The sequence below is a fragment of the Melospiza georgiana genome, chromosome 3 (genome assembly GCF_028018845.1).
Source record: "Melospiza georgiana isolate bMelGeo1 chromosome 3, bMelGeo1.pri, whole genome shotgun sequence".
Taxonomy (NCBI): Eukaryota; Metazoa; Chordata; class Aves; order Passeriformes; family Passerellidae; genus Melospiza; species Melospiza georgiana.
This window is the reverse complement of record NC_080432.1, coordinates 1,096,331-1,123,043: the sequence shown is the minus strand read 5'-3', so window position 1 is coordinate 1,123,043 and position 26,713 is coordinate 1,096,331. Positions and strand designations below refer to the sequence as shown.

General features: G+C 54.5%; 1 protein-coding gene across 1 annotated transcript; it reads right to left on the bottom strand.

Moving 5' to 3' along the window:
- Positions 1 to 1,149: 1,149 nt before the first annotated feature.
- Positions 1,150 to 26,713, bottom strand: SELENOI (selenoprotein I). The gene is made up of 10 exons (XM_058020938.1): positions 26,468 to 26,713; positions 12,198 to 12,266; positions 11,810 to 11,918; positions 9,525 to 9,599; positions 8,008 to 8,270; positions 5,987 to 6,095; positions 4,489 to 4,537; positions 3,918 to 4,098; positions 2,900 to 3,082; positions 1,150 to 1,215 (listed from the first exon to the last, which is right to left on the bottom strand). The coding sequence occupies exons 1-10, from the start codon at positions 26,711 to 26,713 to the stop codon at positions 1,150 to 1,152; spliced, it is 1,350 nt and encodes a 449-aa protein (XP_057876921.1).

The window sequence follows — 26,713 nt, the reverse complement described above, 5'->3', positions numbered from 1 at the left end:
ATCAGCATTCAGTCTTCACCACCCCACTCGAAGAAGTCAATTATAAAAACAAATTAAAAAATAGAATCAACGCAAACACATCTCTGACAAGTGGACAGTAAACGAAGAGATGCCTGGATGAGACACGCGGGTGCTGGGGACAAAGAGAGGGAGATCTGAAAGGTTCCCCACCCCTGGGAGCACCCTGAAGGTGCACACACAATCAACACTAGGCTTCAGGTGCTTCTCCCAGCGGTGGAATTGCAGTTGGGAAGGGCCAGGCTGTTCCTGGCTGTGGAAAAGGGGCTCAGGCAGCAGGAAAGGACCCATAGAGCCGACCCATGACAGCAAATTCATGATGGCAGGAATGGCGAGAGCTTGGCTCTGTAGTCTCAGCCACCTTCCACAGCCCAGACCCCATTCCCAGACTGGGAACACACATGGACACTCAGGAACGTGTCAAATGTGGTCCCAGGTACCACACAACGTGCAGAAGCCACATTCCCACTCCTATGGGAAACTGAGCCCTGATTTTCCAAGCCCCCCATTTAGGATTGAACCATAAGCTTTGAGTGTCTTTTTTCCTCCCCTTAAAAAAAAAAAGAAAAAGACAACAAAGGTGCTAGCAAGTGTTTGCCCAAAAGCAGGAAGGCAGGACAGAATGTGGGAGAACTGTCACCATCTGCTCCCAAAGGACCAGCCCAGCACAGGGGCTGCCCAGACAGCAGCACAGGGGACAGCCAGGAACTACTCCCACCACCAGGATGTCCCCCTGCCCTCGGAGGAATCAGCTGCGTTGCTTTTGGTGTCAGGCCAAGGTGCTTTGCTCAGGTAAAGCCTTTGCATCCCCAAGCAGCTTTCCCTGAGCAAGGGCCGGAGTCAGAGGCTTCTCTGGGAACATTCAGCTGGTCTAAGGTACAGTAACAGCGACCTGGAAAGGCTCCTCCTCCTCCAGCTCCACCCAAAACCCGAAGCTTGCAGGGATGGAAGAGCAGCAGGAGCCGCCCCGGCCCGGCCCCGCCCCGGCTGCAGCGGATCCCGCGTGTCCTTGGCCCTGTCCAGAGGATAGTTTGATCTGTGGTGATGGCTGAAGTATTTACAGGTATTTGCAGCAGGTATTTACAGTCCTTCTGCAGCCCGCAGGCCGATTTTCTCCTCCTCTGCTCCCAGTCAGTCCGGAGTGGGCTTCCGTAGGGAGAAGGGCCGGATGTTAAAGTGCCTGCTCAGCTGGCTCACCTGGGGAAGGCAGATACGGGATTGGGTTATCCTGGATCCCGGGGGGTTATCCCAGCTCCCAGGCATGAGCAGCAAAGCAGGCAGAGCCCCAGACCTTTGTTCCCACCAAGCCCCTGCCAGCCACTGTGCCCAGCCCACCCCTGCCGAGCCCCAGCCCTGTCCCAGGCACTGCTTCCTCAGGGAACAGCCCTGCTCCCTTCCCAACCTTCCCAAACAACATCTGGGAGCAGGCTCACCCTCTGCTTTTCCCCTCCACAGGGGCAGGAGTTGGGAATGCTGAGCCCAGACCTGCAGGATTTTACCCTCCTCCTTCATTATTCTGTTTAAATTCATTTGATCATATCAGATATCTCTATAAAATATTCCTGAATCCATTCAAAGTCAGAGCTGGATAATTTACTTCCTACAAAAGGAGGCTGAGCTTGACACAGTCAGGGCAGAGGCTTTAATCCTAATCATTCTCCCCAAATTCAGAGCAGTTTGGGATTAAGCCCCAATCCCAAAGCCTTTAAAGGCTCTTCAGCTCAAAGTGAAGAGGAGCTGGCACAGATGGGCCCTTGGAAAGGCAGAGGGAGGGAAAGAGGGAGCAGAGAGGAGCAGAGCACTGGGAATCTCCCAGGAGGGCATGGGCAGGAGGATTACACCACCAGCTCAGCCCCATCTCCAGCTGTGATTCCAAGACCAAATTTATTTAAGCTTCTTAGTAATTCAAATCCTTCTTGCCCAGAAGCCTCATTACACTAATTGGAAAGACAAGGCAACCTGGCTATTACTCCTTGGCTGTAATTACAGCTGGGACACGACTCCACGGGCTCTGGGGTGGAACTGGGGCTCCCAGGGGAAGGGGCTTCCCAAGGAGGGTGTCCCCACTTCAGCTGGGACACGTGGCCCCTTGTCCTCCTTCCTCAGCAGCTTCCCAGTGGGACTCTGGGCTTCTCCAAGTTTGTTCTCTCTGTTAATCCAAACTCAGAGAAGAAAACCAATCCCTGGATCTGTGCACAGATGGACAGGAGGAAGGGAGGCCCTGGAGCTGCTGTGCTCCCACTTCCCCCAGCAGAAAATCCCCACTCCAGCCTGGCTCTCTCAGCACCTTGGAGACCTCAGTGGGAGATTCAGAGCCCCTTGCAGGGCCTGAAGGGGCTCCAGGAGAGCTGCAGGGGGACTGGGGACAAGGCATGGAGGGACAGGAGCCAGGGAATGGCTCCCACTGCCAGAGGGCAGGGATGGATGGGATATTGGGAATGAGGAATTGTGCCCTGGCAGGGTGGGGAGGGGCTGGGATGGAATTCCCAGAGCAGCTGTGGCTGTCCCTGGACCCCTGGCAGTGTCCCAGGCCAGGTTGGACACTGGGGTTGGAGCACCCTGGAACAGTGGAATGTGTCCCTGCCACAGCAGGGGTGGCACTGGATGGGCTCTGAGGTCACTCCCAACCCAAATTCCAGGATTTTGTGCTTGGTTTCCCACTCATCTGACACACCCCAGGGGAAGGACAGCCCCTGCCACATCCTGTGCAGTCCCCTTCAATCCCATACAACCTCCCCAAGCCTCCCACAAGGAATCCACCCCAAATCCCACAGGGCTCACAGAACCATTCCCAGCCATATTCCCAGTTTCACACAGAGCACTCCCTGCCCCAAGCAGCAGCACTCCCAGCCACAGCCCAGCCCCAGGAGGTGCCACCTACCACGACCACTCCGTAGTGGATGTGTGCCAGGGTGAGGAAGGCTGTCAGCAGGTACAGCAGGAGCGTTTCACTGCCTGGAGCCAGCCCAGACACCACCAGGAGCAGCACGGCCGCGATGGGCAGCAGCATCCAGTTGAGGGGCTGGCACCGTGTGCTGCTCATCTGGCACACGATCAGCTGGCACTGGGGGGACAGGGACAGAGCCTGAGCCTGCTGTGGGCTCTGGGAGCAACAGATGTTTGTCCCCAGAGCAGAGGGGATGGTCACTTGTGTGATCTGTGACACTGTCCCCCGTGCTGGCACTGCTGGGGCACCTCCAGTGCTGGGGGCAGCTCTGGGCCCCTCCTGCCAGGAGAGAGACCTGGAAGGGCTGGAGAGTGTTCAGGGAAGGGAATGGAGCTGGGAAGGGAATGGAGCCCCAGGAGGGGCTGAGGGAGCTGGGAAGGGAATGGAGCCCCAGGAGAGGCTGAGGGAGCTGGGAAGGGGCTCAGCCTGGAGAAAAGGAGGCTCAGGGGGGACCTTGTGGCTCTGCACAAGTCCCTGACAGGAGGGGACAGCCAGGGGGGGGTCGGGCTCTGCTCCCAGGGAACAGGGACAGGATAAGGGGAAATGGCCCAGGCTGGGCCAGGACAGGCTCATGTTGGACATCAGGAGGAATTTCTGCATGGAAAGGGTTGTTAAACATTGGAAAAGGCCCAGGGCAGTGGTGGAGTCCCATCTCTAGAGGGATTTTAAAACCCCCTGGATATGGCACCTGGAGCAGGGGTGACCTTGGCAGTGCTGGGGGACAATTGGACTCAGTGGTCTCAGAGGGTTTTTCCAACCTTAACATTCCCATTATTCTACCACTAGGCAGCTAAATTAAATTTTGACCAAAAATGTAGCCCTCCCATTTTAAGTTTATCCCCAAAAGGAGGCAGGAACTCCTTTCCCATCAGCACTTGGCTGCTCACAGCACATCTGAAAACTCAATTTAACCAATTCTCCAGTCCCTCAAGCATAAAGCAGAAGCTCTTACAGAGATGTTGGCAAAGGCTGTTCCAACCATGAAATAGAAGAGCCTGGGCTGGACCTCCAGGATGTCAGTGGGGGACAGGAAGATCCAGGTGGTGCAGAGCAGGAACAGCAACACCGGGGACACCAGGGGCAGCAGGATTTCATACACAGAGTGGTGCTTCAAGGTGTTATTTTTATAGGCCCTGAAACACAAGCAAAGAAATGAAAATGCATGGAATGACAGAGAAATCCCTGGTGCTGCCTGCAGTCAGTACCTGAAGGAGCTCCAAGAGCTGCAGAGGGACTGGAGTGATAGGACAAGGGGGAATAATTTCCCACTGCCAGAGGGCAGAGATGGATGGGATGTTGGGAATTAGGAATTCTTGGTGGTGAGGATGGTGAAATCCTGGCACAGGGTGCCCAGAGCAGCTGTGGCTGCCCCTGGATCCCTGGCAGTGCCCAAGGCCAGGCTGGACAGAGCCTGAAGCACCCTGGGACAGTGGGAGCTGTCCCTGCCCATGGCAGGGGGTGGCACAGGATGAATTTTCCACCCCCTTCCCACCCAAACCCTGCTGGGATTCTACAAAACTCACTTGTAGAAGTTGTACAGGCTCATGGGCAGGGTCACAGTGAGGGCACAGGCTGGAAGAGAAAAGTGCCACGTTAGTGCCCCGGGGCAGAGGGGACATCCCATGCACCCCGAACAGGAGGCTCTGGCTGGGCTCTGCTTTAAATTCCCTGCACCAAAAATAGCTCCTGGTGCCCCAGGAATAGTTCAGCACATTTGGAAGAAGCTGCTCTCAAGTCTGGCCCAAGAGCTGTAATTAAAAGTTAAAGTCTGCTGTAAGTTGAAGACATTTCCATTTGAAAGGGCTGCATTAAGGAGCTCGGGTTTTGTGCCTTAAACAGTGACAAAGCTTAATTATAATACAACTCTAATGAGACACGAGTGCACACTCCTCAAATGACATGGCTGGGCACAAAAGTTTTCACAAGAAAGACAATTTGCTGTTTCTCTGGCTGTGTGCAGACATTTCCAGTGGCCACGTTGCCAAAAAGTTGTCATTTAACTGGATAAATGATATAAAGCACCCAAATAACTGAAAAATCCTGACCTAAATCAGAACCATCAACATTATCCATGATATTCCAGCACAACTCCTTCCCTGTTTATCCAGCAGAAGGTATGTGAACAGAGCTGGAAATATTCCTGCTTTAATAACCCAGCTCCTCTCCTCCGTGTGGGAACTGGGCTCAATTTCTCATATAGGAAAAGCACATTCATTATTCATGTCAAATCACAGCTGTCAAAGGAAAGCTGGGAACATCTACCTGATACAAGTGCAAGTACATTTAACGCACTAATTAACTCAAAATTAAGCAATTACAAAGAACACCTGAAGGGAAACAGAAAATAAACTGAGCAGAACTTGTGATTTAGGCAATGGCATTGAGCAACATCAGCTCAGCTCTACCCTTTGCAGTGGCTTATTTTGACTGACCACACTCAGAGAGTGAGGCTGGGCCTTTATTTCAATTTTATTATTATTATTATTATTATAATGATGTAATGTTCAGGTGGGTGGATGGAGGGCAGGATCCCCAAACAGCAGAACTCCCACCCACCTCCATGGCTACAATCTCCCTCCCACGCTGTGTTTGGGCTCTGGGGTGAGAGGGAGCCCCAGAGCAGCAAAACAAAAGTGTCCTGACCCCTCCAAACCAGCCCAAGGCTGGGGAGGCTCCACTGACAGCCAGGTCCCACCACCCCCTGCACATTGGGCTTTATCCCCTGGAAACTCTGGGTTTACCACACTGGTTTTACCCCCAGGCTCTCACTGAGGACAAACTAAGCTTGGCTGGAGTGAAGTCAGCCCAGGCAGAGCAGAGTTAAATTCTCCAAAATAACTCTGCAGGAGACAACCCTGTTTTGAAATCCTGGGAAAGATTTTCAGGCTGTGAGAACACCCTCAATTAGTCACTTCAACAACAGCCCGGGGGCAGCAAACAGAGCAGTGTTAGCAGGTCATTAGCAGGGGTTTGGGAAAAAGGTGAAGTTTAAAAGACAGGCTTCAACATGGAGTTTCTTACCAATAATCATTGCAGTGAATAGGTCTCTATATAAGAAATTAAACAGGAAAGGTGCATACCAGGCCTCAACTCCCACAAAGGCTGTCACTATGTAGACAATTGAAATGGTCTGAAAGAAAGCACAGGACAAGCAGGGGTGAGAAATGAGATGGGCAAGTCTGGCAGCACCTGGCTGGCAGCACCACACGTGTGCCAGGCAGCTCCAGGGAAAGGCAGCTCTAAGCTATGACGTGTTCAGTCCTACCCACCAGCAGGAAGGAGAAAATAAAGCAAATCCACAAATATCCCACATTACCAGGTGTAGGAAGGAAGATCTGCTGAGAAGGGATTGGATTGGGCAGTGCCCATGCCCTGTTCTGGCACTGCTGGGGCATCTCCAGTGCTCGGGGCAGCTCTGGGCCCCTCCTGACAGGAGAGACCTGGAGGGGCTGGAGCGTGTCCAGGGAAGGGAATGGAGCTGGGAAGGGAATGGAGCTGGGAAGGGAATGGAGCCCCAGGAGGGGCTGAGGGAGCTGGGAAGGGAATGGAGCCCCAGGAGAGGCTGAGGGAGCTGGGAAGGGAATGGAGCCCCAGGAGAGGCTGAGGGAGCTGGGAAGGGGCTCAGCCTGGAGAAAAGGAGGCTCAGGGGGGCCCTTGTGGCTCTGCACAAGTCCCTGACAGGAGGGGACAGCCAGGGGGGTCGGGCTGTGCTCCCAGGGAACAGGGACAGGACAAGGGGAAATGGCCTCAGGCTGGGCCAGGGTTGGACATCAAGAGGAATTTCTGCATGGAAAGGGTGCTCAGGCCTGGCAGGGGCTGCCCAGGGACATGGTGGAGTCACATCCCTGGAGGAATATAAAAACCACGTGGAAGTGGCACTTGGGGCCATGGGCCAGCGGTGGCCTTGGCAGTGCTGAGGACAAGGCTGGACTCGGTCTCAGAGGGTTTTTCCAACCTCACTGATTCCATGAGGAGGCCATGACCAGGAGCTGCAGGAGAGATGCCCCAGCACAGCCTTGAACTCTCGAGGTGACCACAGCACAGGTTTTACACAAGTTGCAGTGACCCTGGAGGGGTCATTCAGGGACTCTTCCTTATCCATCAGCTGCTGGATTACAGGGAGAAGCTCACCAGGGCTATTTCAGCTTTAATAGTCCCCTGAAGCTGGGTGGAACACGCTGCTCTGCCCTCCACCCCTGCCTTTCTCCAGCAGGCAGCTCAAAGACCTGGGTTAAGCAACATTTTGGGAGAAAGGATCAGAGTACAGTCAGGGCCCAGCTCTGGTCTGCTTGTAGTAGGAGAAATGATTATTCCAATTAATGTAGGTGCATTAATTGAACTCTCCTTCCAACTCATTGCATTTCCCACCCAGCATCTGACAAACCAGAGGATAAATAAATGGACATAAGATAATGAGGTAAAAGGAAGAAGCTTTTTTACAATGAGGGTGCTTGCCCAGAGAAGCTGTGGCTCCCTCATCCCTGGAAATGTCCAAGGCCAGGCTGGACAAAGCTTGGAGCAGTCTGGGCTGGAGGAAGGCACTGCCAGGTGAGCTGCCTCATCCCCAGGTCCCAGTTCTCTTCAGGAAGAGCTTCCTGCAGAGAATTTCTTAAGGAGGGATGGACACACCAACACCCCACGGGGTCCATAACCATCAGTCTCAACACTCACTGCCCAGGGACCATGGTCTGGAGGGGCACCTCCCCAGGGATCTTTGCTTCAGGAACAGCAATTAACAAGCCAATTACCTCTGCTGAAGTTTTGACCCAGATCCTGCTAGTGCCAAAAGGCATCCCAAACTTCCAGGCTTTACCCACACTGGTACCACGTGGGGAACTACATAAAGCAACCATTCCAGTGGGCAGAACATGCAGGAAGCAGGGAGAGGAGAGCCAAGACCATGTCCATCCTTCAAGCCTTGTTTGTCATGGAGAGTCCCTGTCCATGGACTGACTCCATGATTGACAAGGCTTTGGATCCACAGCAGAACACCCCTCAGTGGGCAGCACTGCACCCAGCAGCTTCTCAGGGCGTCAACTCACCACCTGGCTGACGTCATATCCCCAGGGCAGGAAGAGAATCCCTGTGTTATACTTCTCCCAGTGGGAGAGGATGAAGGAAAACAAGACCACCCACAGCAGGAGGTAGAGCACGAAGACGCTGACGCCGGTGGAGCCCCGGCCGAAGGTGGAGTACACGGTGACCACAAAGTACACGCAGGCCCAGCTGTCCAGGCCGTGGTCAAAGAGCTCTCCCAGGGGGGTGCTGGAGTTGGTCCGGCGTGCCTGCTTCCCATCAACACCATCTGGGAAGAGGGAGAGAAAAATGGATGATGTGTTAGTCTTTGAGCCAGGGCTTAGGAGCTCTCAGAGAAATACATCACACCTGAGATAGCTCAGATACCCAGAACGGCATAAAATTAGCAGGATGGCTTCTGAGGTAGTGTTGGAAACAGAAAAAGGTTTGATAAAAGGCAAAATAACAAAGCTCTTATGGAGAAAAAATGAGCCAGGGGCAAGAGGTTCTTGCTCCTGCTAAAACACCCCACATCCTTTGTTCTCTTCTTTATCTAGTGAATTACCTAGGTGGGACTTCTTGGCCTCTGTCTAATCAGACAGCCCCAGGTTTGAGTGGAAGTCCAAAAGGTCCTATGAGGTGTCTTTTGTACCAAATTGGGAGAGAAACTTCTGGGCTTTTTGCATTTTTAGGCAGACAAAGGATAATTTAGTTACTCCATCAACAGGGGGCACATTCCTACACATGGAGCTCTCCTGGACACTCCACACAAAGCAGTGGGCCAGGGAAGAGCAGCTTTCCCCACCTCCACCCTCAATAAGTGAGTGGACTTCCCACTCCTGCTCCATGGGAGGCTGGAAAATGCAACAGTCAATTGAGATTATATTTATTTCGTTGTATTTCCTTTATATTCCTTAGAGCAGCCTCTTCCTGTGCCTAAAGGAGGTCCAAGAGAGCTGGAGAGGGACTTGAGACAAGGGATGGAGGAACAGGAACACAAGGAATGGCTTCAAAGTGGAAAAGGGGAAATTTGGGTGGGATATTGGGAAGGAATTGTTGGCTGTGAGGCCTTGGCACAGGTTGGCCAGAAAAGCTGTGGCTGCCCCTGGATCCCTGGAAGTGTCCAAGGCCAGGTTGGATGGAGGTTGGAGCAACCTGGTGTTGGATTAGGCATGTTTACACAGGCGTGTTGTGAACCTTTATCAGACTTTAAGAATTCTCTACAAATTCATTTCCCACATTTGGGATAGTGGAAAGTGTCCCTGCCCATAGCAGGGGATAGAACCAGAGGATTTTGCAGGTCCTTTCCAACCCAAACCATTCTGGGATTCTCTGATTATTTAGAGCAGACCCAAGACAGAGTTTCAAAGTTCATCTCAAAGTCAGTTCCAGTTTCCTCCTCTCCCATCAGATGCTCAGAGACAACTTCCTTGTCTCCACATTGCAAAGCAGCTCCCAGAAACTGCTGGGAGCACACAATATAATACTTCCCATGGGGAGAGAGGGAATCACAGCATGAGTGGGTGACTCTGAAAACTCTTACCTAATGTGTAGGCCATGAAGTTGAGGAGCCCCACCACGATCCACACACCATTTGGAACATGCTGGTGATCAGGAGCTGCAGGGATCAGACAGACCAGAGTCAGGACAGTTCAGGATGTGCTTCCTGAGGGTTTATTTTGGCCCAAAAAGCACAGCCACGAGGACTCAAACAGTGAATCTGGGATGTGAGCTTTGCAGGATGTGATGGCAGAGCTGCCCCATATCAGCTCATGAAACCAGGTCAGTGAGGACTTTGCCTTTCAGGATATATTATCTGTCCTTTGCTCCCAGCTCTCTGAAATCATGGGATCTGAGAACTGGGGCCAGTTCTGCAGTGCCACTGCAGGCTGTGTGGAAGTGTGTGCAGAGGACACTCCTCAGTCAGTCACTGGCTCACAGAGCATCAAGTGGAGCCTCTTTGATGTGGCAACTCCCTGCCCCCGCAGGAACATGCCAGGATTCCCCGCCCAGTCTCCAGTCCCATCCTGCCAATGGAAACCGAGCTCTTCCCTAACAGCACCTCCACCTCCTCCAGCACGGCTCAGGCAGTGAGCCAGCAGAGCTGGCTGCACCTCACCCCATGCACACGCTCCTGCAGCAAGGCTTTGTGAATTTCCTCGGATCACAACTTCAATTTCTCCTCTGATGGACAATGTTATATTTTGTACCATGAGAAAAATGGAATGAACGTGAACATGATTCAGGTTCAAGCTACTACCCAAAATAAAACCTAATTTGGGACTTTCAGCATGCTGATTAATACCCACACTGTGTTGGTTGTGGTAGAAGCAGAGTAACAATTCATCCTTCTTGTCCAGCACCTTTCTCCCCTGTTAATATTTATTTCCTAATGGATATCGTGGTAGACTGCAATCAGGGAGCCCAAAGAGAAGGGCAGGAAGAGGCATGGATCCTTGGCAGCAGGAGGGCACAGGGAGGTCTCTGGGGGAACAGTGAAATGCCACCTCCTGTTTCCTCAGGGCAGCAGGATGGTGCCCTTCCAGCAGCAAAGGGAAGGAGGGTACCACATCTGCAAAGCCATCCAAGGAGGAGGGAAGGCACAAAATTCTGGAGCAGCACTAGGAGAAGTTCTCTCTCCGAGCAGGACATGCAAAACATGTATGTGAAAGGGTCCCATGCTATCAGCTTCTCAATCCTTCCAAAGCCAATTTTTGAGAGGCTGGGAGAGTTGGGGATGTCCAGCCTGGAGAACAGAAGGCTCCAGAGAATTCTCAGAGTCCCTTCCAGGGCCTAAAGAGCCTCCAGGAGAGCTGGAGAGGGTGGAACAAGGGGGAATAGATTTGCACTGCCAGAGGGCAGGGATGGATGGGACACTGGGGCTTGGAGCAACCTGGGATAGTGGAAGGTGTCCCTGCCCCTGGCAGGAGGTGGGACTGGATGGGCTTTAAGGTTCCTTCAACCCAAACCATTCTGGGATTCCATGATTCTGGATGTCTGATGCCCTGGGGGTTTTCACCTTGAGCTACTGACAGCTTTTGCTCCCATGGCTCATGGATCTTTACAGCCCAAAGCCTGGCCAACAGCCACCTGAACCTTCAACAGCTTTGACTTATCTACCAATAAAGGCAATCCCAAGAAAGCAAGATTTCTGCCATGTAACTGTGTTTTGATGATGGGTCCAGTTTAGAACTCCACAAACTCTCCTGAGCAACCTAAACCAGACCTGGCAGGGTCTAAGGGAGAGAAAAACACAGAGGAGAAGCTCCTGAGAATTATCACACGGCATGAATGCTTTCCCTGGGACTCCTCCATGTGCAAAGGAACACGACTGAACTATTGGATTCGCAGACAGATGAACATGGGGACTGTTAGAAAAGTTTAAAGCTGTGAATGGTGAAGCTCAGAAAGAGGATTTGGCCTTGTTAGTCTGATGTGCTGGTGGTTTTGCCAAGAGGGGAACGAGCCGGGAGGTGAAAAACAAGGCTCTACCAGCTGATTTCAGGGAAGCAGCACTTCCTAACATTTTCCTGTTAGATTTTCAAACAAGGGCACTGGGTTGTTTGCTCTGCAGGCAGAGCCAATTCCAACCCAAGATTCCAGCTGTCTCCTCCTCCCTGTCCCACCCACTGCCAGCCAGGAACACCTTTCCCTGGCAGCCAGAGGGAAGGTGTCACACTCTGACAAGTCCTTGTCACAAAACCCAGAGAGTTCAATCCCCTCCTCTGTCCCAGTCACTTTGGGAAGGCCCAGACCCAGAGGCCTCACCAATTCCCAGCAGAGGAGGTGAGACAGATTTCCCACCTGACCAGGAACATGCAGCCTTACCAGAAGCATAAAAGTCAGGGTCGAAGTATGCCATGAGGAAGAAGTTGAAGACAAGCAGCAGGAAGCCAGAAAACGTTATCAAATTTGGGGCCAGCCAGGTAGGGAAGATCTATGGGAAAGCAGCAAAAGAACAGATGAACTCATTAAAACATGGACTGAGGAGCAGGTGCTGCTCCAGCCATGGCTGCACTGTCTGGGTGTTAGACAACACTGCCAGGAGCATCCTGGCGCAGCAGGAAGCATGGGGCTGGGATGCAGGCATTCAGGGATTGGGGGCAGGCTGCAGGCAGCCCCTCACTCATTAGTGGCACCACAAACGAAGCAGCTGATGGTGTTACAGAGCTGACCTGGGCTGTGCTGTCCTGCCCAGGGTGGGACAGGGACTCACCTTCACGATGGCGTTCCAGAAGGGATGCATGACATACAGGGACAGGGGGTTGCTGTCCACGGCGCTGTACTGGGAAAGGGAAACAAAAACCAACAGTTAGGGCTCCAGCAACCTGCAGAAACAGCCAGACATCTGGAATCTTCTGAGCCACATCTGTGTGGAACCCCCACAGGACTCCTGATGTACCCCCCAGCCTCTGGAAATGCCAGCTCCAGATCTCTGAGTGGACACAAGCAAGGAGCAAAATGCTCATCCTTTCAACTGCTTCCAACTGCTCTGCCCCACCTGGATGAGGAGAAATGCTCTGGGTCCCCCCAACAGTGCCATCTGTCACCTGCTCTGCTGTGACCCCTTTGTTCCCTTGCTGGTCCCAGTCTCCATCTTCACTTCCAGCAGTGGGACTGGGAGCCCCTTGAGCAGGATGGGTCTCAGAGGGCCCCTCTCCACTGAGGAGCTGAGATTTCACCAGAGGCAGCTTTGGGAATGGGGAGGGAGGGCTCTTATCCCTCACCCCATCACTTTCATAACATTTGAGGTGCTCAGGGTGTGTTTATGGTAGAGGAAATAGAAATAGAAATAAAAATCAATGATCTAAACAAGGCATGAAACAACTTCCAGATAGAAAGTTAAAATTTGACATCATTTGGCTCTCAAGAGCAGCACGAGCCATTATCTGCTCTCACAGCCCCTTCCAAACACAGATTACCCTGGCTAAAGTCCTCTTCTCCCAGGAACACTTTGATAAGAATGCCAAGAACAATTCCATAGGCTACCAAACTCCTGGGCTCACATGCTCGGTGCTGGGCTTGGCAGAACCTGCTGCTCACCCACCTGCTTGGGACAGCACCCCCAGCTCCAGCACAGCATCTGCCTGAGTCCAGTCCCAACCACAGAATTCCAGAGTGGTTTGTGTGGGAAGGAACCTTCCAGAAACTCCAGTGCCAGCCCCTGCCATGGTAGGGACAGCTCCCACTGTGCCAGGGTGCTCCCAGCCCCATCCAACCTGGCCTTGGGCAGTGCCAGGCATCCAGGGACAGCCACAGCTGCTCTGGGCACCCTGTGCCAGAGCCTCACCCCCCCACAGCCAAGAATTCCTTCCCAATATCCCACCTAACTCCCTTTTTTCACTTTGAAGCCATTCCCTGGGTCCTGTCCCTCCATGCCTTGTCCCAAGTCCCTCTCCAGCCCCTGTCACTGTACCCATGGATTGCTCCAACCTGTTCCTCTCCTTGTCTGCATTCCCCACTTTTCCCTGAAAGCCCAGAAGTGGTGGGAAAGGGCAAAGCAAAACCTCCCCAAGAAACACAGCAGGACCAAGAAGGGATAAGGGACCAAGATGGGTCTTGCTGGGGTCCCATTTCACAGCATTTGCTCCCTCCTGGGTGAATCCCATCCTTGGCAAGGATTTCTGTACCCCCTCCCTGTGCAGGACCAGTCCATCTCCCTGGGATTCAGCCCCAGAGGCTGTGTCCCCACAGGAGCAGCAGAGCAAGAAGCAACAAACCCCAAAGCCGTATGGAGGCAACTCTAAGCCGCAAGGAATTTCCAATCTCAGCTTAATGCAATTTTGGGGGGCAGAACTCCAAATGCTTTACAAGATAATAGGATTTTGAAGCACCAGTTAGGGGAGGAGGAGAGACTGATTTAATCTCATTATCCCCAAAACAGCCTGGAACAAGAAAACAGGTGCAAGGCTTGGAGTGAGGCAGGGGAAGAGCTCCAGAGCCTCCATGCCCATGCTTGGAAGGTACCTCAGGGAAGTTTCACCAGACTCATGGCTTGGGAAGTTTCCCTCTCTCCCTGCAAGAGCTGGGGATAATATTCAATAAACAGCTTTCCCCATGGCCACACATGTCCCCACCTTGCTTGCAGAACTCAAAGAGCTGGCAAGAGCAGTTTCTTGGAGAAAGGGCAGCTGCTCTGCAGAGGTTTGCTGATGCAACCATGGAATATCCTGGGTTGGAAAGGACCCACAGGGATGCTGGAGTCCAACCTTTGTCCCTGCCCAGACCCCCAACAATCCCACCCTGCACATCCCTGAGAGCATCTCCCAGTGTTCCTGGAGCTCTGGCAGCCTCGGGGCTGTGCCCATTCCCTGGGGAGCCTGGGCAGGGCCCAGCACCTCTGGGGGAAGAACCTTTCACAATATCCAACCTAAACCTCCCTGGCACAGCTCCAGCAGTTCCCTTGGATCCTAACCCTGTCACAGAGAGCAGAGATCAGAGCAGCCCCTCAGGAGGAAGCTGATGACATCCATGAGCTCTCCTCTCAGTCTCTTCTCCAGCTGAACAAGCCAAGTGCCCTCAGGCACTCCCTGTGTGCCCCCTCCAGACCCGTCCCCATTGGGTCTGTGCCACTCTGGATTCTCTGCCACAGCTTTAGATCCTTTATATGCCCCCCCAGCTCCTGCCAGCTCCAGCCAGGGCACTCCTCTGTGTGCTGAGCAAGGCCAGCCATGCTGTGCCCATTCTGGGGACACCCTCGGGCACAGAGACAGAACCAGGGCAGCTCTGGTGCCAGGCTGGCTGCCACCCTTGGGGACAGTGCTCTGGACAGCCAGGACACGGCTGGCTGCCCAGGACAGCTGCTCCCAGAATACCAATGAGCTGCCAGGCACCTTCAGGGTCAGATCCCAAGACATCCTGGCCATGCTCAGCCTCCTCCAGCTGCTTTTCCTGTCAGGGTCTTCCTTACAAACTACTTAAGTTGTCCCTTCCACCTCTTCACTTGTCAACCCCAAACCCAGCAGTGTTTGAGCCTGGCACTGGCTCCATCATTCCCTCACCTCATCCTCACTGGAAATTAGTGTCACCTCCTGCATTTTGGACCTCCACACACTGGTCTAGTGACTCACATCCCTCTATAAATCGTTCTTCTATCACGACCAGTGATTCCCACCAGCCTGGACTCTGGATTTCTGCCCCTTTGCCCCTTTTTCAGGGAAAGAAGGTTAAAGGAAAAGGACAAGTGCCCAGAAGGAATTTCATACACCCCAGAGTCTCCTTCCCAAAGCAGTCAGGTATTTGTAAATGGCCCTGCTCTAAAATAGCTCCCTGCTCACAGACACAGCTTCTCCTCACGGCTGCAGGGAGGAGCCAACCAGCCCAGACAGCTCCCTTGGGATTGAGGTCAGAACTCCTCAGGGAAAGAGCAAAACCAGCAGCAACAATCCCTGGCAGCACACAGGAGCCTCCTGTCCATGCCAGGATGGCTCCAGGGAGCCACAGGCACCCCAAGGGTTGGGGACAGGCCCGGTGGCTGTGGTGCCATCGCAGACGAGCTGGCTGGCGTCGTTACGGGATTTACAGACACAAATGGCTTGTATGGCTTCAACCCAACATTAATCCTGCAACCAGGACACCTCTGGGAGATCCAATTATGTGTCCAAAGAGGAAAAAAATACAGATTTATAGCCCAGATTCTTCTAATGGTCTTCCTGTCCCGGAAAAAACAATTCTGCTTTGAAGTAATCTGGTTACCCAGAGCCAGCAGCAGAACAAACATTGCCACAGAATCCTGGAGAATCCTGAGCTGGGAGGGACCCACGTGGGTCACCAGGTCCAGCTCCTGGCCCTGCAGAGGACTTGCCAAGAATCCCACCATATGCCTGGTGTGATTCACCCCATCACCACTGTCTGGGCCCAGAGGTGTTGGGGTGTGACACCCAGGTGGGCTGGGGCAGCACAGCACTGGTGGCACCTGTGCTGAGGACAGAACAAAGATGGATTTGCACATCCCATCTTGCTCCAGGCAGGATCAGGGCACTCAGCAGAGCAGCTCCAGCCAGTCCACAAGGCTGCTCCCCGCAAATCTCCTTAAATACAAAGAGGGCACAAGGCTAAGAACCTTCTCCCCTCAGGCTCAAGATAAGGCAGGAGGCAGAAAACTCCACCAACCCCAGCAAATGGAAGCGAGCAGAGCCGTGCCAGGTAAAACAAGGCACGTTTGCCCTATGCCCACCCTTGGCCAGCGTGTGAGGAGTCACCTCACCCTTTAATGGTACTGATTAACTCGAGCCCTGTTTGCCTTTTCCAAGGTCACTTCTCAGCTGGCAGCAGAAGGGAGAGTGTTGACAGTGCAGAGCTGCACCCACCACACGAGCCCGTGGCTTTGGAAGCTGCAGGAAGGATGTGGATGTTCTGGCTGTGTGTCCCAGCTGCAGCCTGTGTTTCCTGCCTGGGCTTCGCTGTGTAGGGTTCAGACATCCAGCAATGAAAGATGCTCCAAAATAAAGCATAAAGTCACAGAATCACTGAGGCTGGAGAAGTTCTCTCCAAACATCGAGTCAAACCATGCTCTGGCACTGCCAAGGCCACCACTGTCCAATATCCCCTGGTGCCACATCCACAGGGTTTTTAAATCCCTCCAGGGATGGACACTTCAGCACTACCCTGGGCAGCTGTGCCAGGGATGGACAGCCCTTTCCAGGTGGGAATTGTTCCCAACATCCAACCTGAGCCTGCCCTGGCCCAGCTTGGGGACATTTCCCCTTGTCCTGTCCCTGTTCCCGGGCTGACCCCTCCTGTCAGGGACTTGTGCAGAGCCACAAGGGCCCCCCTGAGCCTCCTTTTTTCCAGGCTGAGCCCCTTCCCAGCTCCCTCAGTCTCTCCTGGGGCTCCATTCCCTTCCCAGCTCCGTTCCCTTCCCTGGACACACTTCAGCCCCTCCAGGTCTCTCCTGTCAGGAGGGGTCCAGAGCTGCTTCAGGATCCAACTTTCTCTTCCCAAAGCTCCCTACAAGAATAACAGCAGAGAATTCTCTCTTGTTGGCAGGAGCCCAGGAGTGAACACCTGCAGGGTCCCAGCAAGGCCAGAGCCCCATTCCTCAATAAGGAACTGCCACACTCAGCAGAAGCCCCCCCAGCTCCCACATCACGTGCTAATTCATCGGGAAAAGCACATTCCTGCCCTGCCAACACACTCTGATATTCACAGCCTTGCTTCTCAGACATCAGCTGGGAGATTCATGGAATCTCAGATTGCTTTGGATTGAATGGAGCTTAAAGCCCATCCAGTGCCACCCCCTGCCATGGCAGGGACACCTTCCAGTGTCCCAGGTCACTCCAAGCCCCATCCAACCTGGCCTGGAACACTGCCAGGGATGAAACAGCCGCAGCTGCTCTGGGCAAACTGTGCCAGGGCCTGCCCACCCTCCCAGGGTAGAATTCAGGGCAGTCTCTCCCTCCAGCAGGCTGTGGCTCTGTCCTGGCACTGGAATCATGCCAGGGTGGGAAGGAGCTGACCAAGTCCTGACCCCATCTCACTGTTGTGTTGGTGCAGGGGAACTCATTTCCCCATGGATACATCAACACTTGATGTTGATGGCAGGCTCTGGCAAGCAGCCTTCCAATTCCAGCTGCATCCAGAGCTCCCTGTGCTTGGGAGCAGTAAATATCCATGAATATGGGTCAGCACTGCTTCTGCTGCAATGGGAGGTGATCAGCTGCACAGGGCTGCACAGATGGTGAGCTCAGGGCTGGGAGTGATGAACCTTCAGGGGTGCAGGTAGGACAGGATCAGTCAGCAATGAACCTCTGGAGTGGCAATCCAGGGATCAGAGCAGCGACTTGGGGGATGGGGAAAAAAGGGCAGAGTCAAAAATGCAGGAAAAGGAAACTTGTTACAATAACACTGGGACAGCCAGAAGAGTTTCCTATGTTGCCAGAGCTGGTCTGGGCTTCAAAAAAATAGGGGGGACGTACCTGAGAGGGGATCAGACCATCTCTGTGTGCCCAAAGAGAACAGGAGGGACCAGGACAGCAAGGCAGTGACAGCAGAGAAGGCAGCAGCCTCTCACCACCCCCAGACTTCCACAGCCCTGTGCTCTCCCCGAGGGCATATCCCAAAACCTGCTGCCTGCAGGGTCAGTGAGCTGCTCTGGCACCTGCAGGCTGGGATGCCCCTCACAGAGACCATGAGGCTCCAGGGAGGTCAAACACTGGAAAGACCTCAGTCCCTCTGGATTTGATTTGGATTTGATCCCAACAAACCAACTATGATAACAGGACAGGGGGAATGGCCTGAAGCTGAAGGAGGGAGGGTTTAGATTAGGCCTTAGGAAGGAATTATTCCCTGTGAGGGTGGGCAGGCCCTGGCACAGGGTGCCCAGAGAAGCTGTGGCTGCCCCTGGATCCCTGGCAGTGCCTAAGGCCAGGCTGGATGGGGCTTGGAGCACCCTGGGATAGTGCAAGGTGTCCCTGCCCATGGTAAGGGGTTGGAATTAAATTATCTTTAAGTCACTTCCCATCCAAACCAGTCTGGGATTCTGTGTCAATGCACAAGTCAGCGGAATAAAAGAGAATTTCTTACAATCCCTAGAGAAAGAAATCAAGTTGAACTTTTCTATTCAAGGAAGCCACAAGCCCAGACACATCAGGAGATGATTCCAGGTAAAGCAAGGCACTGCAGGGAAGAAGGGGCAATGCTACCCCCATGTTTCAACATTTTATAAAGGTTTTAACCTTTTTTTCCAAAGCACATTTCTGCCTCTCTCTCATCCTGCCTCTCCACAAAGAAGAAATTCACAATAACAGGAAAAACCCCACACTTCACATCCAGCTTTGTGCAAGATGTGAGGCAGAGTGGGTCAGGTCACTGACACAAACCCTTGTAATGTGGCCACTCTTGGAGCCAGCCACGGGAAGTGATACTTGAATTTCCACAATGCCCTCCCAGTTCTCTTCCAAACCCTCTGGACAGCCAAAGACTCGCTGTTCATTAGCAATGAGTAACTTTTCTGATGGAATTCCCTGCAGCCAAGACTCAACAGACACCAGTAAACATTGCAGCAAAATTTCAGTGCAATTAAAGAGCCCCAAGATGGGCTGACAAGCAGCCCACGCTCTGTTTAAGTGAGAGTTATGCACACCTTGCAACACTCAAGGCATAAACTGGGACCCAGATCTGCTTTGCATGCCAAGGAGAGAGTGCTGGAAAAGCCACCCAGCCAAAGGCACCGGCAGGCTCAGCACTTGTCACCACTTCAACTGCTCCTTCCTCTCCACAGGCCTGTGGCTGCTCATCACGGCACCTCCGTGCCCACACTGACAGCTGGGGTTGGCAATGCAGCTTCCTGCTGCTCCCCTGGGCTCACATCCATGAGAAATCTGCTTTTAGCAGATGGCCCTCATGGCAGATGGCAGAGGAGCCACCAGAGCTGCTCCAGGGCTGGAGCCAGGCTGGCAGAGCTGGGGATGCTCACCTGGATGGGAGAAGGATCCAGGGAGAGCTCAGAGCCCCTGGCAGGGCCTGAAGGGGCTCCAGGAGAGCTGCAGAGGAACTGGGGACAAGGCATGGAGGGACAGGACCCAGGGAATGGCTCCCACTGCCAGAGGGCAGGGATGGATGGGATATTGGGAAGGAATATTCCCTGTGAGGGTGGTGAGGCTCTAGCACAGAGAAGCTGTGGCTGTTCCACCCCTGGAAGTGTCCAGGGGAGGTGTGGCAGCCAACACAACCACAAGCTGCCTGTGCCTGGGCGAGTCATTGTCTCATACAAAAACCCACAAAGGTTTGAAGTTCCTCTTGAAAACCCTGCAGGACCCACTGGGGACTGAAGGTGCAGTAGGTCCTGACCACAAAGAGCTTCATCACCACCACTGTGTGGCTAAAACAGGCGAGTTTGGGAATCCCCCACCAAAACATGGTTCAGCACCTTTGACACCCTGTAGAGCAAAGGCCACAGCTCATAAACCAGCAGCACCTCAGCAGCAAGTTCAGGGCTGCTCTGGCTGAAGAGATGCAAACACAGCCAGAGCAAGTCCCAGAAGTGGCACCAGCTCATCACTCATCAAAACCCTCCAGCACGTCAGAAGTGTCCCTAGAAAGCAGCACAAATCCCTTCCCCTCATCTCATTGCTTAGCACAGGGGAGAAGCTCAGCCAAGGCTCGTGAGCTGAGTCGCTCCCAGTTAATCCATGAGCACTGCTGCTGTCTCCTCCAACCACGGCACTGTTCAGACCACGAGAGCTGCAAGGGACATGCTAAGCTGGGCAGTGGTTCAAACCCCTGAATTAAATCACAGAAAAGGAGAAGAAAGAATAAAACCAGCTCTAACTTGGAAATTACACAGTCTAGGAGGTGCTCAGCAGGTGCCAGGCAGCACCTTGGGAAGCTGCATGTGTTTAATGGCAGGCACACACCCCGCTGTCTCAGAGCAATTAGAAGAGCCCTTGGGGAAGGAGTTAAGTGATTCCAGAGCTGGGCTCAAAGGCTTCCCCTCCTTCTCATCCTTCCTGCTATGGAAAAGCCGAGCTGGAAGGCTGGGGGGTGGCCTTTAATCGCTGAGGCCTTGAGCCTCAGGGCCACGGCCCAGCAGCAAAACACTTCCCTTTCCTGCTTCCCTTGCTCCTGGTGTTGATGTTCCATAGGTCTGAGCTGCCATCGGTGTTTCTGAACACCCTGCAGGGATCTCTTCAGGACTCCTGTTTGCAGAGCAGCCTAGAGAATCCTGCCAGGAACAGCTCCCAGCCATCTGCTTCCCACAGCCCAGCATCTGCACAGCCCGGTTCCCTGTGGCTCTCCAAGTCTGGAGGAATGGGATTTCTGGTTGAGGAGCAGAGCACCCTCTTCTTCAGGGCACAGATGGGACCAGCAGCTGGGTTCCCACCTGGAAGAAGGGTGCAGGGAAGGGAAGAGAGCATCCAGAAGGAAAATGCTTTCCACAATAAATTGCAGTCCCTGAAGCCTGACCCTTGGGTGCATTCAGTGCCCCAGGTCTCCAAGCTCTCCTCTGAACATCCTTTCCATCTAACACTGGAAATGAGGAATAGAGTGGTTTCCCTGTAAGAAAACTCTTTAAGAATTTGAATAATCAAATGTGGGAAGGACTTTCTGCAGATGAGGCCTGCCAATACCATGGATCACAGGCCCATTTGCTGCTCCCTCACCCAGGATTCCCACTATCCAAATGGATGTAGTATCCATACTTTTCCCTCCTTAGAGTGTCAGCTCTAATAAACAGCATTTCAAAGGGCATCTTTAGGTCCCTTAAGGTCACCACCAGCTCCTGCTGGACAAAGAATGGAGGGTTTTTGGAGCAGTAGCTTTGCTATAAAAGGTCCTTCCCAAGTTTCATTTGAGTTTCTTCTTGCTGAACTCATGCTGGTTCCAGAAGCTTCTGGAGTGAGCCACCGGCATGATCCACCTTTGGACTCAAACATGACATGTGTCATCACCTTCCCTCTCCATTCCTCCTGTGCCTCAGGTAAGGAGTGGCATTCCCACCTCCTCCTCTGCTGGCATTTACCCCAGATCAAGATCCCTGAGGATAAGATCCCAGGAATGCCTGAGGCCCATGTGGCATCAGGACAAAGCCTTGTACTTGTGCTTCACAGGGAGGAAAGCAGGGCAGCAGACACTCATGTGCAGCCAGAGCCTCCTGCACAACACTTGTCACGCCAACACCTTCCCTGATCCTACAGGACCTGGATCAAAGAGCCACAAAGGGATCACAGCCCCTGGAATTGTCACCTGCAGCTCCATCACACCAGAGACACCAGCAGAGGACAGGATCCCTTGGGGCAGAGCTGGACAACGTGGAATCACAAGCAGCTCAGACAAGGCTGGGAGAGAAAAGGCTACAGAGGAGGCAGGGCACGTGACTGGAATACAGAGAGACAGGGACAAACCGTCAGAGCTGGCTGCAACTGCCAAGGACACGTGAAGCTGCAGAGCTGTGTCCTCACTTAGAATCATCAAATCCCAGAATGGTTTGGATGGGAAGGGACCTTAAAGTCCATCCAGTGCCACCCCTGCCATGGCAGGGACATCTCCCACTGTCCCAGGTTGCTCCAAGCCCCAATGTCCAGCCTGGCCTTGGGCACTGCCAGGGATCCAGGGGCAGCCACAGCTGCTCTGGGCACCCTGTGCCAGGGCCTGCCCACCCTGCCAGGGCACAATTCCTCATTCCCAGGATCCCATCCAGCCCTGCCCTCTGGCACTGGGAGCCATTCCCTGGCTCCTGTCCCTGCAGACCCATGTCCAAAGTCCCTCTCCAGCAGAGGAAGCAAAGCAGAGCAGTCACCTCTGTGAACACCCCCGAGGGCCCCATTTCACACTCGCCCATACATTTACAGAAGGAGGTTGCCCAGAAGCTGCCCACAAGGCCATCTGCAGACAGCTGTTAAGGACTCGACCTCTGGCATCCAACTGCAAGTTTCCACTCAGAAATAGCAGGGCCTGGCTGCAGCTTTCTTGGCAGGGGACACCCCACACCTGACAGTAACAGTGTTGGGGTTTGGCAGAGGACACTCAACACCCAACCAGAGCAGGGTGCCTGGATTGCTTTTCCCTTGGCATGTGGACACACAAATCCTGCTCCATGGCATCAAAACAAGCACTGCAGTTTGGATAATGAGACCTCCAGCCTGCCAGGACCAGCCATCACCTGCCCCAGGCTGACAAGTCACAAGTGCTGGAGCAGACACAGCTGGCATTTGTCCGGCCTCAGGGGAAGCCTCAGCAGCTGCCAGGCAGGGCTGGGACACATCACCTACAGAGCATGGATTTGGTCCCTCTGTTCCCAGCTTGGCTGAGCCTGTCTCCAGAGGGATATTTCCTCTAGCCAAAGAATTCCCTGCTGCAGGAGTGTCACAGGCACAGAATCCCAGGATCACTGAGGTTGGATAAATCCAGACCATCAAGTCCAGCCTGTGAGTGATCCCCACCTTGTCACCAGCCCACAGCACTCAGTGCCACATCCAGTCCTTCCTTGGACACCTCCAGGGATGGGCACTGCCAACCTCCCTGGGCAGCCCCTGCCAAGGCCTGAGCACCTTTCCATGCAGAAATTCCTCCTGGTGTCTACCCTGAGCCTGCCCTGGCCCAGCCTGAGGCCATTTCCCCTTGTCCTGTCCCTGTTCCCTGGCAGCAGAGCCCAACCACCCATGGCTGTCCCTCCTGTCAGGGACTCGTGCAAAGCCACAAGGGCCCCCCTGAGCCTCCTTTTCTCCAGGCTGAGCCCCTTCCCAGCTCCCTCAGCCCCTCCTGGGGCTCCATTCCCTTCCCAGCCCCATTCCCTTCCCTGGACACGCTCCAGCCCCTCCAGGTCTCTCCTGTCAGGAGGGGCCCAGAGCTGCCCCCAGCACTGGAGGTGCCCCAGCAGTGCCAGCACAGGGGATGGGCACTGCCCTGGCCCTGCTGCCACCCCAGAGCTGGCACAGCCCAGGGGCCAGTGGCCTCTGGCACACCTGGGCTCAGGCCCAGCTACTGGCACCAGGACCCCCAGGAAATCTCCAGCACCATGAAACCATGACCCCCTCTCTGCCAGCTCTGCACCTTGTGCTGCATGGCTTCCTCAGGCTCAGGAGCTCCTCAGTGTCCCTTCCGGAGCAGCCAGAGAACCGTTCCCTCTCTGTCCCTGCCAGCCTGGCACAGCAGGAGCACACTCCTGCCTCACCCCAGCCAGCAGGAACGTGCACACTGCAAACTGAAACCATCTGCACTCCTGACTCCATGGCAGCAGTGACCCAGCCAGGGCTGGAGAGGGCTGGGGATGATCCTGCATGAAGCTCCTCTGCTCCTGCTCTGTCAGCTCCAGGGACACCAGCTCCTCTCCAAGGACAGGCTCCTTCCCTGTTGTGGACACACTGCCTCCTGCACACTCCCTCAAATCCACTGTCTCTTCTCCAAATCCATGGTGTGTGGCCAGAGAGCTTCTGCCAGGCACAGCTCAGAGGCTGAGGCACAGCCAGGGACTGGCACGGGGTGCCCAGAGCAGCTGTGGCTGCCCCTGGATCCCTGGAAGTGTTCCAGACCAGGCTGGACTGGGTTTGGAGCAACCTGGGATAGTGAGATGTGTCCTGCCCGTTACAGGGGGTGGCACTGGATGAGCTTTAAGGTCCCTCCCAGCCCCATTTGTGAGTCTGACAAGGTAACCCAGCTTTGGAAGCTGCAAAGGGCAGAGCATGCCAAGCCTCAGTGCCTCAATCAAGGCTGGAATAGGTGACCCAGTACTGAGATTTGTGCTGGATCAGCCACTTTCCCAAGGCTAAAATAGCCAGGAACAAAGCTCCCCAAGGAAACAAGACACGGAGCAAGCAAGGAAGGCAGCAGGGCAGAGACACGAGTGGGGCACAGATGCTGCCCTTGGAGCACTCAGTGAACCCACCCACTCCTGTCCAAGTCTCTGCTGACTCAATAAAGCCCCAGGCTCTGGGGCAAAGCTCTCCTGTCCTTGGGCACAGCTTCATCTGAGCCCTGCTCCCACATTCCAGCCCTGTGCCCCCAAAGCAAGGCCAGGGAGCACCCCAGCAGTGCCTAACTGGGGACAGGGAGTGGCTGATGCTTTTGTGCTGTGGGACTTTCCTCCTCACCCTGGGTGCCTTTCAGGGCTCTGCTCCCACATTCAATTGCAGCAGCGTTTCTGTCTGAGGTGCCTTCAGGAAATAACCTGGCAGCAGTTTTGGTCTCTGACACACGATCTAGAAGGGTGGTGAAGTTGGGACCCCCTTGTCCCTGCACAGGTGCTGAGAGGGACAACAGCAACCCCACCAATCCCTCCAGCAGGACTGGAAACAGGCTGAACATCCAACAGTCTCCCTCTTGGAGCAAAAGAGTTGTCTTTGCAGGAGCCAAACCAGTCCATTTGGGAGGCCTGGCTCACAGCTGAGTGTTTTGATTACCTTTCCCCAGCACCCACACAAACCCACAGTCGTTCCCTGCCTTTCCAAACACGCAGACATTTTCCTGATGAATCCCCACACAGCCAGCCTTCCACAGGGAATCTCGTGCACCCTGACACATCATCCCAAGTCCATTTCTCTCCACCTCACCAGGGTGCAAGAGGAGTGTGAGCAAGCCCTGGCCACCCCAGCCCTCATGAATGGCTCCAGGAGGAGCTGTGCTCCATGAAGGTTTCAGACATGTCCTGATTGTCCCACACTCTTAAGTGACACCCCACAAGCCACCCTGGAAGCATGACTGGAACATGACGGGTCCCAAAAGAGCAAAACAAAGAAGGTGAGGTGAAGACTTTTTACTTCACAAAAGCAGAGTGTGGGAGAAGAAAAAAATACGGAAAATATGGAAAACCCTCCTCTCCACATAAACACAGGATCCAGCATTCCCCCGTGTTCAGGATGTCGCCTACTTTGGTCCAAAATCAGGCCCCAGGGATTTAAATGCCATGGCAGAGGCTGCTGGCACTTCCAGCAATTCCTTCCAAGGTTCCCAGCACTTTGAACAAGACACAGCTCGGCATGAGGAGATGGGAATGATGTGGATTCCATGGGTGTGACTGCAGGGAGCACCCACGGGGCAGGAGCATGGTGGTCCTGAGCTCCATGGGGGCAGTTCCTGGGCTGGCCCTGCTCCCGGGAAACCCCCAGCCCCATCTGCAGTCTCTTCATTGAGGGAACAGCACCTGAGCTGGCTGTGGGCAGGTACAGGTCACCACTGCCTCCCCGGACCCCAGCCCAGGCAGAGGAGAAGTTCCCAGTCACACCCTGATCATTCCAGCAAGGAGGTGTCCCATGTCACACATGGTCCCACCTTTACCACACTGGTCCTCGCTGCACCCACAGCCCCCCAAATCCCAGCTCTCACTCACTGCAATTCCTCTGCCACACAGCCCCGGGTGTCTCTGCAGCCTCCCAACACACAAACCTCGGGTTTCACTGCAGCCATCCCTCCAAACCCTGTGTTTCCCTGCCACCACCCCCAAACCGGGGTCTCACTGCAGAGCTCTCTGTAACCCCAATGTCTCACTGGAGCCTCACCCCAAAACCCAGATTTCACTGCAACACCCTGTCCCCAAACTCCAGGTTCCCCTGCAGCCTCCTGCCACCATCCCAGGTATCATTACAGCACAAACCCCCTGTACCCAAGCCCCTGGGTGCCACTGCAAAGCCACCAAACCCTGCGGCTCACTGCACTTCCCACCCCTTCCACACCCGGGTTTCAGGTCTCACTGCAGTCTCCCAAAACCCCGCACACCTCTGCAAACCCCTCACCCCAAAACCCCACATCTCACTGCAGACCCTCCCAACACTCGGACCGCCCTACGCTTCCCCCTCGCTTCCTTTAAATCTCATGTTTCACTGGGGCCCCTCCCTACGCCCCAAACCCCCGGACTCCCTCCACATCCCCTCCCCACACCCCGGCTGTCCCTATAGCCCCTCCGGAGATCCCACCACGGCTCCAGGCCCCGCTGGAACCTCCCCTCCTCCGTGCACCCCAGCCTTGCCCAACCTTCCCTCCCAGCCCCGGCCGCCCCTCAGCGCCCCCCTCACAGCGCCAGGCCCCGAGCCCGGCCCCGGTCAGCGCCGCTACCTTGTACTTGCTGAAGCCGGCCAGCTGCTCGGGGCTCACGTACTCCATGCTGGCGCTCCCGCTGTTGCCGCTGCCGCCGTTCGCAGTGCTACCGGCGCTCCCGGTGCCGCTGTTCCCGCTGTTCCCGGGGCCGTTCCCGCTGCTCCCGGTGCCGCCGCCGCCGCATCGGCCCACCCGGCGTGGCAGTGACGTCACCGCTCCCCGCCCCGCCGCGATGGCGCCGCCTGGCGGCCGGGAGGGCCCCAT